Raw genomic sequence first — 15,000 nt, 5'->3', positions numbered from 1 at the left:
TCTCTAGCTGGATGGATCAGTCATTGGTTTGCCTAGTTTTAATATGGCGATTATTTGGTATGTTTCCAAATTTGTGGGTACGTGTTCTTGTCCACGATGTCTGCCATAGTATTTGCTTTGCCAGCCAGTTTACCTCAGGGATTGTAGACTTGGAAATGATTTGATATCAATGTGTCGACTAACATATTGTCTTGGAATGTGGAAATTTCTACATTATTTTTCTTATTCTAATGAAACATCCGAGAGAGGATATACATTAAAAATAACATAATAAGAGCTGAATTTTTCATTGGTGACCGAGTAAAATAGTGTGACACTAACGGATGTTTTTCCATTTGCCATCAAGCTGACCTAACGCATCCCAAATGTGTTCCATGGGTGGCATGTTTCATTAAGCCAGGGGTCAAACCGTTATTTTGCCAGAAAATCTGAATAAACTTTTGCCACATGAGGTGTCGAGTTATTCTGCTAGAAACATTAGTTCTCTATGTTACCAGAAACGTAAATTCACACGTTTTACCAGGACCGAGCCATAATACACTTTTTATGCAGTAATGGAGTCCTCCATGATGACAAGCTCTGTACCATGGTTAGTTTTATACCGTATCAAACCATAACGGACCAGCCGCCATAGCCAAAGATCTCTTTCACTCTGCAGTGCATCGATTACAAAAAAAAGGCGCCGCATTCTTTGCTGTCTATCAGCAATCATACATTTAAACTTGCTTTTGTCAATAAAGAGAACACTGTCCAAATGGGACTGGAACTGACGTGTTTGAGCAACGACCCATTGGAGCCTTGGAATCTTGTATTCTTTCCTGAACAGAATGGATTTTTTTTTCAGTTTAAAATGTGTTCTTGTCCCTAACGTCGTTATGTTTTCCTCATCATGTCATGTTTCTTCCCAATTGGGATGTGCAGTCTGCAATGGAACGCACCTCGCCCCCGACGTCTTTTCGACCATAACACAATGTTGATTATGTACGTATTTTAAACTGTCGATCTTTTTGCTCTCTTTTCTATAAAAGTACAAAACAGTTTGTTAATCTTGCTGATTTTAGAATACCTTGTGTAGAAAATTTCTTGTTTGCCTTTCAATTATAGTCGGCATTTTGTTAACGAAACACATTGTAATGACTCTGTGGGCGTTTAACCTCTGGCCAGTTCATAGTGACGCTCAGTATTAAAGACAAAAACTAACAAGAAATAAATGGAGAAAAGAAGTGCTAGAAGTCAATAAAGAAAAAAAAAAACAAACAAAAAAAACAACAACAAAACAACAACATTCGCTTTCATATGGAATTGAACCCGAGACCTGACTGGTATGGAATATTTTGCCTGTTCACGAGAGTGGCGCTCAACAGTTGACGCCATTCAAGACAAGAATAAACATGTTTAAAATCTTTATATCTATCCAGAGTCTCTGTCTCAATTTCTTGAGACCACGAGACACAAACATCGCGAAATGTTTATTTGTGAGTTAGCTCTTGAGCTATGTGTTCTATTCTCCGCACACACATTTCACACTAATTGAATGAGACTGAGACATTGATCATGCTCCTTAAATAAATGAATATTATTTCACACTGCATCACCTCTTGATCTTCTAAAATTTTTACTCGTCCTATATGTTAAATGTTGCCGTTTACTTGAGACACATAGTAGAGGGCTATGAGCACATTTATTGGATATTTAGTAGGGGGAATTAGGCTAAAACCGGGAAAATTCGTGTTGAAAGCATGAAAATTTACATACAGGTTGCTAAGACCCATAGAAAAAACATCTGATATAGAACCACTCTGGCAATCAATCATAACGTATCGGTTTAAGGCCTTAGACTTGTCCTACCACAGCTATATTATACAAGGGAAATAACTGCGTAACAATATATAATTTCTTCATATTCATTATATTAGGGAAAATTCGTCTAAAGCCGTGGACATCGGGGTTGAAATCTTGAAAATTGGCATATAGGTAGCTAAGACCCGTATAAATAACACCTGATATAGAACCACTGGCAATTTATCATAACAGTGCGTTTTTAGCACTTTTGTTTTTTTCTTTATAGCATTATAGGAAATAACCACGACAATACAATGTGCGCTCTAAAACTTTAAATACACTGGTAACCATTTATGGTATCTAACGGATGTTGTAACTAGTAGATAAAAGAGGGAGAGGGAGGGGGGGGGGGAAGGAGTGAGTAGGGGAGACGAACTGAGTGAGTGAGAGAGAGAGCGAGAGAGAGAAAGATAAAGAGAGAGAGAGAGGGGGGAGAGAGAAGGAGAGAGAGAATTTTACTCATTACTGTACTGACCCACCCCCTCTACCCCCGCATCTACACAAGTCCGTGAAAGGCAAACCGGACCTTAAACACTTGCACCGGGTGCCGATACATTCTCTCTTACATGAACACGAGATGAGTCCTTGGGACACTTTTGACAATTCTGGAAATAAGTTCCACACTGGTTCATGTCGATCGTCACATTTGTTGCAGGGTTCTCTTCTATAAAAGATATAATGTTAGCAAAAGATCGACTTCTTTCAAGAACTGTGGCATCATCATTATCATCACCAGTGACATCTTTTAAAGCTTGTTTTTTAAGTATCGTGCATGACAAATTTTATGGTAGTGTGCCTCCTGGGCGACTAAATCTCCTCCGGCAATAAATGATAACGTATCAGAATCTTAAATGGATAACGCTATTTCACGAATATTTTCTTCCATGTCTGTTGTCATTACAGAATGGAGTACTCCCGATTCCATGTTTTTGCAAAAAAAGCACGTTTGTTTATTACAGCCATTCCCTAATTTTGAACGTTGTCGCATTGTTCTCGTCGGTGACTCCTTCAAGTCAAATGACGAAGTTTGAAATTCTTGTAGGGCATTTCTTTTAGATTTCTTTAATTCTCATCGCCTAATTTTGTTGTCATTAAATTTTACATGACAATACTTATGTCATTAGCATAATTTTGTTTTATGCTTTCAATAATCTCATTTCTTTCTGATGAATTTGAAATAAATAGATACATCCAACCTGTTTTCATCGCACACCAAAGAATTGAATTGTGTTAAATCATCAAAAAGAATTTCATAGCCTTGCACATTTTCATAACTCCTCGACTTAGAGGGACATTCTAAACAGTCTGTGTTATCTTGTTGGCATATCAAACACTTGTCCCAGTCTCTGGGAACTGTCCTTTTTGTTAATGTATGTGTATCTGAAATTTTAAAAAATCATCTTTCATATCTCTCTCTCTCTCTCTCTCTCTCTCTCACACACACACACACACACACGTTCTTTTTTGTTAAAGCCCCATCATCAGCAGGCAAAATATGTGCAGTGCCTTACATAAGGACACAACAGTACGAATAGATCATTCTCCCATTGTCCCCATGCGGTAAATAACGTAAAGTAAATAACTTGCCACAATACAGCATCATAGTGGTTGTTGTTGTTGTTGATGATCATGATGATGATGATGATGATGATGATGATGATGATGATAATAATTATGGCGTTCTTATATAATTTAAGTGGTATGCCGGCTCTTTACTGTCATCAAGTTTGACCGGAATAGGTTTTAACTCACGTAAAATGATAAAAGCAGTATTTTTGAAAAGAAAGGACAACAGGAGGGGGGGGGGGAGGAGCACTGTACTTTGTCAATACCGGTTATCGGCATTTATTGAGCTGTGTTCTGCTAGTCTGATTTGTCTACCCATCTGCTCGTCTGCCCGTCCGTTTTAAAGCAATTGATTATACTTATTAAATCAGATGCAGAAAAATCTCATATTATAGGATATTGCTCGCTAGACGTCCTTTAAAACAAGTGAAATTGAATTATATTTACGATTAAATAATTTGTATGGTTTATGAATCGAAAGTAAAGAGAAAGGAAAACATCCGCTTCGACGCTAAAAATAGTCACCAATGGGAATCCAAAGGATGACGTAAAACAACCTTGGGTCGGCTTGCCTCAAATGTTTACACAATAAAAATGAAAGCAATTATTGTCGTCCATTTCAAAATTTTCTAATCTTAAAAACCTTGTATATCAACTAATACTGATCTCTCATAGTGGTTCTATATAATAAATTATAGGATTGTTCCTATTCTACAACATATGTAATTTTCATTCTTTCAACCCTGATTTGCACAATTCAAGGGTTTTTTGGACTTAATTCCCCCTACTAATTAGAGAGAAATAAACGCCAAATTTGCCTTGGTTTTACTTACTGTAAAAAATTACCGTGAGTGTAATTGCCTTTGTCTTTTCGTCTTTCTCATGGACCTTACACTCGCACATTCCCATATGACTGCGTAGATCGAATAGCATATTCCGATCTATCGATGTTGCTTCAGTTTCTAACTCAATTTTGTTCCATGAGCAAATGAGTTGTACTTTATTGACATTGGCAGTATAGCCACTTGCGTAACATCGGACGTTCGATGTCTGTTCCATGGTGATATTGATATTCCCTTTTACCCGTCTTTTACCGTCTTTTCCGATCATGATAGCGGGACGGGTATCACAAGGTACTGTGGAATAAAAAGGTAAACACGAACGGTAACTTTGTTAACGCTGTCTGGATTTTGACCCACTCTTGTGTGTGGGGAATGATGACAATTCTCTTTGTCTTATCGGCAGTGAACACTATTCACTCTCGCTATAGATAGAACGAAGATGACGTCAATCAAGTCTTTGTTATTTTTTTGCCATCCACGTTTATGAGTACTTCTCAATAAACTGTATGAACCACACTATAAAAGTTCATGGTTACACATAGTTTTGTGTGTTGGTCCGTTATACTTCCGGATGGCAATGTTATGAGCTTCTTAGCCAAGCGCATACTATCTATACCTTAATGACCGGTGTTATCTTTTTTTCCTTTTTTACCCCATGATCTCTCTCTCTCTCTCTCTCTCTCTCTCTCTCTCTCTCTCTCTCTCTCTGGATCTGAATGTTACTCGAATTCGACTCAATTCTGAGTATTCGTATTTGAGGGCGGAGAGAGTTGTTGAATGTGACAACAATTGTAGGTATTTAGGCTGAAGAATTTTGATAATCTTCGTTTCAATGTGTCAAAATTTGCTGTGTTCAAACATGATTCGGGAAGAGCGTTCTAGTCTTTGATAGTGCGGGGTGCAAATGAATATTTGAAGATGTTTGAGTTTGTAGATTGGTGTTTAAGTATGTTCAGCTTTTGGTTTACTTTTGTACAGTCCTGCTCCGCTGTCTGAGCCCACCAACTGCCCTCACCACATTGACAAGTTTGGATGACCTTGAAATAACGTGTGTTCTTTCTTCTTCTTCTCCTTCTTCTTCTTCGTCTTCTTCTTCTTCTTCTTTTTCTTCTTCTTCTTCTTCTCCTTCTTCTTCTTCTTCTTCTTCTTCTTCTTCTTCTTCTTCTTCTTCTTCTTTTCTTCTTCTTCTTCTTCTTCTTCTTCTTCTTCTTCTTCTCTTCTTCTTCTTCTTCTTCTTCTTCTTCTTCTTCTTCTTCTTCTTCTTCTTCTTCTTCTTCTTCTTCTTCTTCTTCTTCTTCTTCTTCTTCTTCTTCTTCTTCTTCTTCTTCTTTTCTTCTTCTTCTTCTTCTTCTTCTTTCTTCTTCTTCTTCTTTCTTCTTCTTCTTCTTCTTCTTCTTCTTCTTTCTTCTTCTTCTTCTTCTTCTTCTTCTTCTTCTTCTTCTTCTTCTTCTTCTTCTTCTTCTTCTTCTCTCTTCTTCTTCTTCTTCTTCTTCTTCTTCTTCTTCTTCTTCTTCTTCTTCTTCTTCTTCTTCTTCTTCTCTTCTTCTTCTTTCTCTTCTTCTTCTTCTTCTTCTTCTTCTTCTTCTTCTTCTTCTTCTTCTTCTTCTTCTTCTTCTTCTTCTTCTTCTTCTTCTTCTTCTTCTTCTTCTTCTTCTTCTTCTTCTTCTTTCTTCTTCTTCTCTTCTTCTCTTCTCTTTCTTCTTCTTCTTCTTCTTCTTCTTCTTTCTTCTTCTTCTTCTTCTTCTTCTTCTTCTTCTTCTTCTTCTTCTTCTTCTTCTTCTTCTTCTTCTTCTTCTTCTTCTTCTTCTTCTTCTTCTTCTTTCTTCTTTCTTTCTTCTTCTTCTTCTTCTTCTTCTTCTTCTTCTTCTTCTTCTTCTTCTTCTTCTTCTTCTTCTTCTTCTTCTTCTTCTTCTTCTTCTTCTTCTTCTTCTTCTTATTATTATTATTATTATTATTATTATTATTATTATTATTATTATTGTTTTTATTATTATTATTATTTACTATTAATGTTATTATTGTTATCATCATCATCATCATCATCATCATCATCATCATCATCATCATCATCCTCTCTCACGGACCTAATTGTCCAAAAACAGAAACGCAAAGACAAGGAAAGCGAACTTCCTCATTATTATTATTATTATTATTATTATTATTATTATTATTATTATTATTATTATTATTATTATTATTATTATTATTATTACTAGTAGTATTATTATTATCATTATTATTATTATTATGGATCAATTAAGCATTTAAGCTTATTGATTTTATTGCGAATTAGAGGAGAGAGTTTGGGTTAGGGAGTTACTGAAACATTTACTAATTTTAAATGTAATATTTTATCATCTCTGACATAATTGTTCCTCTGATGGTAATAATTAATCGCGGTTGACCAGTCCTAAATACTACATAAAACCATTTTAAATTTGCTTTTATTCATCTAAATTCTTATATTTTTTCGGACCTTTTCCTTGTTTCTTGTTTTTTGTTCGGATTTGTTTTTCTTTTTGGGCGGGTATTTTTGTATATAATTGTTGCTTTTTCTCGAGAGAATGACTAAGATAACCAAGGCCTAACCCCGAATCGAGCGAAGGGGCCCAGTTTCTTTCCCAAGAAAAAAAAAACACAAAAAAAAACAAAAGATCCAAAACAAACAAAAAACACCAGATACCAGAAACAGCACCAGAGCAACAAACCCGGATCGTTTCGTTGTCAGTGCATTGCCTTACCCACTCAACCATCCTAGTTACCGATTGGATCGTAAAACATGAAAAATTCGGATAGCGGCAACGAAATAATTACCGACCATCCTGTGTTATAATAGCCATGTACCTTGTGCTTTGCCCATTGTCTAGTTTAAAAGGAGATGAGCCTGGTACGGTTTTGATAAGACGATGATTGTAAGAGTAGTCAGACCTAATAGCCATTGAACTAATACACACTATAATGTGTAACCAGTTGTTAAAAACAAAATTTATGTTTAACAAGCTGGATCTCCAGTGTAACCTCTCTCTCGTTTACCTCTTTGTTTGACAAAAATAATAGATAAATACTAAATAAATTAAAGGGGGGGGGGGCGTGACATCAATTCCATACTTATAAACTAGTTCCATGCCAACAAAACAACAATAATAAACATAAAACTGTATATGTTTTTTTCTACCAGATGGAAATTCGATGTTTACTTCGAGGTTTCTTTTAGAGCAAACAAAGTAGACTGCAGAATAAATTTCTACGTAAAGCAGGACTCGCTCTTGGTAGAATATTTTGCTGTGTGCTTTTCCACGTGTGGGAGAAACAATGAAATTTGGTTTGCTCTTTTTGAAAACCGATCAATAAGAATTCTGTTCCCAAATAAGGCATTCATTAATAATGTTAGGCTTAATTTATTGCAACTTACCATCAGCTTCACATGAAAAAAACCTTTTCTTTTTACACGGCTCTAACCTCCAGCCACTATCGTTTCGATTCCAGTTTACCGAACCGCACCATCCATTTTGAGGTATGGTGTCTTCTTCCCAGTTTTGATAGTCCTTGTTATTCTGAAAAAAATATAGCCAATGATATAAGATGCTGAAAAATAAGATAAAAAAATAGTGGCTGTTACTGTTGCTACAACATGAAATAGCAAGAAATATTTTACGTAATTTAAACATAAAAAGACCGCTAAAAGGCAAAAATGTCTGGAGTAAGTAAAGAATTAAACAATCATTTGCTTTAAAACATTAATAGATGAGGAACATACTGATAAACATATACATCCTTGCGCAAATTAATTAAGCCGGTAAGCGAAAGCATGCACAACTAACCTTCGTATTGAGAGATAATAGATTTTTGGTACATTTTTGTCTCTTTAGTAATTACTGTGTCTCAGTGATTCTTTAGGGCATCGTGCACCCGTTTTGAGATTGATTAGTGAGTTTTATTTTGATTCATATTTTTAGTGATTTTGTCATCATTATACCTTATATGAAAAATTACCTCCGGGAACTTTTTTAGGCTTGTTCTGTCATCATTAAATTATATACAATTATATAATCAAAGGACTAATCATTATGCCTTCGCAGATTTTATTTGATAATCATATGATTTGATAGGATTGCCATTATTTGATAATCATATGATTTGATTGGATTGCCATTATTTGATAATCATATGATTTGATTGGATTGCCAATATTTGATAATCATATGATTTGATAGGATTGCCATTAATCTAACAAAGATTTACAAGTTATTTGTGTGTGGATCTATAAAAAAAAGAGTTTTGTAACGTTTTAATTTGCCAGTTGCCCTGTGCTCGTTGGCAAAATTTTTAATATGCGGTTTACGGAACAGTCTTAACCCCAATAGGGAATGAGATTAGCGGAAGAGTACCGTCCCTTGATTGGACGTCACCGGCGAAGTTATTTGTAAACAAACCAACTACAAGCCAAGCACTCCAAAAAGAAAAGTTATTATTGTTATTTCTGTACAAAAAAGCATATCATAATCAACGTTATGCAGTTTTGTACAGAAATATGAATAATAAATTTTGTATTTGGAGTGCTTGGTTTGTAGTCGCTTTGTAGTTGGTTTGTTTACAAATAACTTCTCCACCGGTGACGTCCAATCAAGGGACGCTACTCTTCCGCTAATCTAATTCCCTATCCTATTTGTAAAAATAACAGTTTGTATGGATTACGTACCGGAATTGTTCCATCAACCCAATGCATTTTACTATCGATCACAGACACTCCAAACCAAACGTTGTAGTTATGCGATAATTCTACATAAGCTGTAAGGAATACACGTTTCAGTGTTAGAAATAAGTAAAATGTTTTAATCACAAAAGAGCACGAATCTAAGTATGATTTCATTCATCCCTTCCATTCTCTCTTTTATCTACCGTATCGTGTTTATCATCACTATCTCTTTCCTCCTCTTCTTGCTCCACCTTCTTGCAACCCCCCCCCCTCTCTCTCTCTCTCTCTCTCTCTCTCTCTCTGTGTGTGTGTGTGTGTGTGTGTCTTTCTTTCTTTCTCTTTCTCTCTATTTCTTTCTTTGTCTCTCCCCCTCTTTTTCGTCTAATGATTTCTCTTCTACTGTTCCTTTCGTCATTTATATATTTTCATCCATCCATCTATCTATCTATCTATCTATCTATCTCTCTATCTATCTATCTATCTATCTATCTATCTATCTATCTATCTATCTGTTAATCTATCTATATATCTATCTATCTATCTATCTATCTATCTATCTATCTGTTAATCTATCTATCTATCTGTTATCTATATATCTATCTATCTATCTATCTATCTGTTAATCTATCTATCTATCTATTTGTTAATACATCTATCTATCTATCTATTTGTTAATCTATCTATCTATCTATCTATCTATCTATCTATCTATCTATCTATCTGTTAATCTATCTATCTATCTATTATTTAAAATATTTACCACAATGTTTGGGGCAGTCTACATCAATGTTTCAGGCTTAATTTGCCATCTTCAGGACTGAGTTGTTTTGTTGACTGTTGTTGTTTCTTGAAGTGGTTCCGGTTTGAAGTTAATTAAGAGGAATTTGCGCCGATGGGGACACTTTCCGTAGATCTCACTTTTCATGTTGAGTGTGGCTTCATGAGGTTGTTTGATTATAGTATATTTTTCTTCCAGGCATAAGCTATCACATAGGGTCACATATAGCTTATGCCTGGAAGAAAAATATACTATAATCAAACAACCTCATGAAGCCACACTCAACATGAAAAGTGAGATCTACGGAAAGTGTCCCCATCGGCGCAAATTCCTCTTAATTAACTTCAAACCGGAACCACTTCAAGAAACAACAACAGTCAACAAAACAACTCAGTCCTGAAGATGGCAAATTAAGCCTGAAACATTGATGTAGACTGCCCCAAACATTGTGGTAAATATTTTAAATAATAATTCGCTCCATTACTACATGTCGAGCACTCTTCGTACCATATTTGTATCAAACACGATTCAATATCTATCTATCTATCTATCTATCTATCTATCTATCTGTTAATCTATCTATCTATCATCTATCTATCTATCTATCTATCTGTTAATCTATCTATCTATCTATCTATCTATCTATCTATCTATCTATCTATCTATCTATCTATCTATCCACCCATCCATCTTTTTAATTGAATTATATGTTTTAACAAATTAATTCAAAGAGTTGTGTAGATCCCGATCACACAAGTGGAGCAACTTTAAGGCCTTAAACCGAAACGTTATGATTGATTGCCAGAGTGGTTCTATAGCAGATGGATTTTTAATGGGTCTTGGTAACCTGTATGCAAAAATGTTCATGCTTCCAACCCGAATTTGAACGGTTTCAGCCCAATTCCCCTTAATTCGTACCTATCAGGATTGACTTTATAATATGTGACCCTCCGTGTCAAAGCGGTATTATGTCGGAATCCACTCGGTTAGGGAAATTGAATTCTTTGCCACAAATATCAAACTTGGGTTTAATTTCTATACGTTATGCTGGAGTATAAATACTATTTCTTGCTTTATAAAAACTTCTAAGGTCCAATTTCTCATCATTCTATCCTTAAATTCACTGTTTGGGGTCTGAATCATTCCGACATAATACAGTTTTGAGACGGAGGATAACATATAACAGATTTGTCAGCGGGTATCAAAATGTGATTTTTCTTCGTCTATATTCTTCACGTCACTGGACAACGATATGTAATGGACCAAATATTGATGCTTTGGGTAAGGCATTATAGTCTGAACTGGAAGACAATGGAAAACATCCGTTTTACAATAATATATAATAGCCATTTTTATGTTGTCTACCTCTTCAACTTACTGAGTAAAAAATCAGCCGTGGACTGGTCAGGAATCATCAACAGTTGTCCTCCTAGCCCCTCACAAAACCTTTTGGCTGGTCTCCATTTCATGATTTTCATCGGAAATGTCATATATTTAACTCTTCTCTTAAATTCATATCGATACCAATTCTCACACAATCTATCTATGGGCGAAAAAAGAAAATCAGTAATAGTGATGTATTGGATATTATATAAATCAAAAACAAGTGATTTGATTTGATTAGACAATCCCTATCAAACCTTCTGTTTTACTTTGGCAAACACGTGTAGAAAAGTTTAGCCAGAAAAGATGACTAGAAAGGTCGTAACCAATTTCAAACAATCATACAATAAGCATTTTACAATAATGAAATTTAAGATTGTAAGTTCACTGTACTATAAATAATAATTCATAGACTGCCGTTAAACTTTTTAAAATACAAAACAAACAAAAAATCGTTTTGTTAACTGGTTAATTGTAACACTCTGAAGTATTTAAAGACTTGCCCAGAAAACTCTTCAAACCTCAAATATTTACCAATTTAAAAGACCATTTAAATCGATCAATATTTAAGGGAAGAGTTTTTCGGCCCAAACTTTATCTACGTGTCTTTCCATAGTGTGGCAATTAACAGGTTGAAAAGCAAAGCAACGCAATTTAAAATCTTTGTTTACTACGAGACGCCAAATTCCGGTTTGATTAATCTAGCAGTGGCTGGAAGACAATTCCTTCAGTTGTGCACAAATCTACGTTTTTGATTGTACTGTTGCTGACGAGACTTCTACACAGTTGTTTCAGCCAATAGTCATATAGATGTCAAAAAACAAATAACAACACCCTACTATCTACTGTCAGGAAATGGCCGACTAGATTTCCACACAATTGCTAGAGCCAATACTCTTGAAAATGTCAAAAACAAATGATAAGACGTCTACTAGATTTCTTCACAATTGCTAGAGCCAATATTCTTGAAAGTGCCCCCCCCCTCCCCCCAAAAAATAAATAACTAAAAAAATTAATTGAGCTTTTATATCGGGCACTATCCACTAAACAAAGAGCTTTACAAAGGGCCCCTGACCAACAGCAGCAGGTAACATGTAGAACGAGACATGACGCCTGTTAGGCGATATTAAAAGTATTTCGACAGAGACAACGCTGTTGATGACCAGGTATTCATTTTACACCTGAGTATGGTGAGACAATGCGTGTAAAGAGGCTATTCCAAGGACTCAACTATGAGCCGAGTGAGGCTCGAACTCAGGACCTTCCGATCCGAAAGCGAGTGTCATAACACAAAACAACATAGCCGCATAAATCCAAGTGGTAACACCCCTACTATGTACTGCTAGGAAAAGGCTGATGGGGCATCCGCACAGTTGCTGGAGCCAATTATCTTGAAAGTGGCCAAACCAAATAATAAAATCCTACTACTACATTTTCAGTGTAATGCCCGATGGCGTCAGGCTAAAGATGAGTAAAGAACCATGAGCTCTTACACAGTATAGATCATTGTTTAATAAATGTGCTCCTAGATCTTTACGGGAATGGTCCCAAACCATCAGCAACACATATTGCATGTACTCAAATTTTAACTCCTATCACTTTTATTCCAAATATACATAGTAAAAATTTGATTAACACAAAACAATTTCTTTACCTCCAGCTGATACCGTCAGTGACCGGAAAAGGATGAATGCCAAAGCTATGTTCACAAACTTCATTGAACTTTGTATGGATTGACAATGGACACAATATACTCTGTAAATAAAAAACGGCATCGATGATAAACTTTACGGTAAGCTACTAAAAACTTTTGACTGTGAAAAATATGATAAATGTCAAAAAATAACATAATACTTGAGCGTATAGAATTGAAGTCCTTTCACCATAAAAACAAAAAGAAACGTATCAATAGGAGATAAAGGTGTGATGTCAAGATACTGGTTCTTGTATCACTGGAAGTGTAAAACCAGTCATATTGAGGACTGGATATATACAGTGTGCAACTGATCTTTTGGTTTCAGAATGAAGAGATCTTATTTTCTGGCGCCAATAAACTAAATGTCATTCGTCAATAACGATCACACATCCTCGCTTTTTTTTTCGCGCCCTGTAGTCATAAGAATCTGACTATACATCCTACTACTAAAATAGTTATACTAACGAAAGATTGAAATGGAGAGGCTTCGTATGGGAACAAAACAGAACATGGTCGTTTCGGGAACAAACCCGTCATCAGCACAACAATACACAAATCAAAAAAAATAATTTTGCATTTTATGTTATTTGTTTTCAACGTTTATTTATGTATTGTTGTGCTGACGAAGGGTTTGTACCCAAAAAAATCATTGTCTGTTTTGTTCCCATACGAAACCTCTCCATTTTTTACTCTTTCGTTAGTATTTTCACGATCGTCGGCTTCAGGCAGCCCCTATCGTTGTCTAAAATAGTTATAACCAAGGCCTTCTATATAGCTAGAGGGCCTTGTTATAACCCCTTTTGATTAAAAGTTCCAAGGATTTTTGAAATGGAAGAGAGGAAAGTGTAACATTTATAACTTCTGCCTCTTATTTAAGTGAAATTCAGAAAGACCTCAGCACGTTCATTAGACGTGAACAAATTTACACTTTTGTAGCCTGCTTGCTTTTAGATTCTGTTCTAGAAAGTGTATGAGTATACAGGGTATTTTTTTATTATTATCCGATAAAGAACTGAAATAGCTCAAAAACTAGAAATGATGGGAATATCTAGGGGTTTTTTTGTCTTGTTTTCCATCACTATTCAAGTTTTTGTTGTGAAAATTCCAAGAAGATGGTATAAACCGTACAATACAGCCGCACTTTTTGTAAAAAAGGATAAATTGGACTCCAAGGGCTTTCTTTTCTACCTGAGGCTACAGTTGTTCTGTTGATGTCAATGTTCTGGAGGCAGAATACACTGGCTTCCACAGCTCTTTTTCTTTCTGATACACAGTGCTGCTCCTAATCCTGTATTGGAGTCGTCTGTGGTTACTTTTGTAATATCATAATAATTAATAATGATCATAGTGAATATAATAATATAATTGATATTATAGTGAAGATTTATGATTTGTGTCAGGTGGTTTAGGTACTTGGATTTTGAAGACATTTTACGATACAATTAGAATATATTTAAATTTTTAAATTTTAGGTAATGGTCATTCTTCTGACGACTTCTGGCACCATGTAGTGTTAGTTGTAATAAGAATAAATACAGATGAAATTGATTCAATTGATTTAAGTCTTCGTTTCATGACCGTTACAATAATATTCCTCTCAATATTAGTATAACAGTCGTGGTAGAATCGATACCATGGTTAAAATAACCATATAAAGTGAAGCTACCTTGAGGAACGGGTTGAGAGTCTCACGACAACTCTCAATGGAATTTAGTTTCATGGTGATTCAATTGAAAATCCGGCAGACCTTCCGTACAGTCCTTGATGTAAAGCAACTGACTCAAAATGCTACTAACCCTAATAGAAAAAAAAAACAACAACAACACCAACAGAGAACTTGCCTCAAAAGCTGCTAACCGTGCAGTCATAGGAAAAAAAGGAATTTTGAAGCAGTTCCTTAACATCGAGGACCATCAGACGAAAGGACCCCGGAAGAGGTTCAGGTTAATCACTGCTGTATTTTCAAAACTTCTGCCCTCCATCTTCATAAACGGAATACATACCAAAACCGCCCGGCTGCACGAATTGATTTTCATCCATTTTGAAATGAATCTTGATGTTCGGTGAACTATTTTTTCAAAAATGCTTTCCGAAGTTATCGCTGCAATCGAACGACGGAAACAGAAATTCAATTCTTGAGTTAAAAGATTTTTGATTTTACCTTTAGGCCGCATTTTCAGGTCTTTATCTCATCTTT

At 35.4% G+C, this 15,000-nt stretch overlaps 1 protein-coding gene across 1 annotated transcript in view; it reads right to left on the bottom strand.

Moving 5' to 3' along the window:
- The window catches only part of LOC144977894 (uncharacterized), a 28,529-nt gene extending 13,610 nt beyond the window's left edge, over window positions 1-14,919 (bottom strand). Inside the window, exons 1-6 of the mRNA XM_078923305.1 lie at window positions 14,645-14,919; window positions 12,762-12,862; window positions 11,103-11,267; window positions 8,950-9,038; window positions 7,663-7,804; window positions 4,242-4,544 (exon numbers count right to left, since the gene is read on the bottom strand). Coding sequence (XP_078779431.1) covers window positions 4,242-4,544; window positions 7,663-7,804; window positions 8,950-9,038; window positions 11,103-11,267; window positions 12,762-12,825 — 763 coding nt within the window. The 5' untranslated portion in view covers window positions 12,826-12,862; window positions 14,645-14,919. The remainder of the gene's footprint in view (window positions 1-4,241; window positions 4,545-7,662; window positions 7,805-8,949; window positions 9,039-11,102; window positions 11,268-12,761; window positions 12,863-14,644) is intronic.
- Window positions 14,920-15,000: the final 81 nt, after the last annotated feature.

Source organism: Berghia stephanieae, chromosome 8 (genome assembly GCF_034508935.2).
Source record: "Berghia stephanieae isolate SIO BIC M18660-M18661 chromosome 8, UCSD_Bste_1.3, whole genome shotgun sequence".
Taxonomy (NCBI): Eukaryota; Metazoa; Mollusca; class Gastropoda; order Nudibranchia; family Aeolidiidae; genus Berghia; species Berghia stephanieae.
Note: the sequence above shows the minus strand (reverse complement) of the source record. Positions and strands in the feature narration are given on the sequence as shown.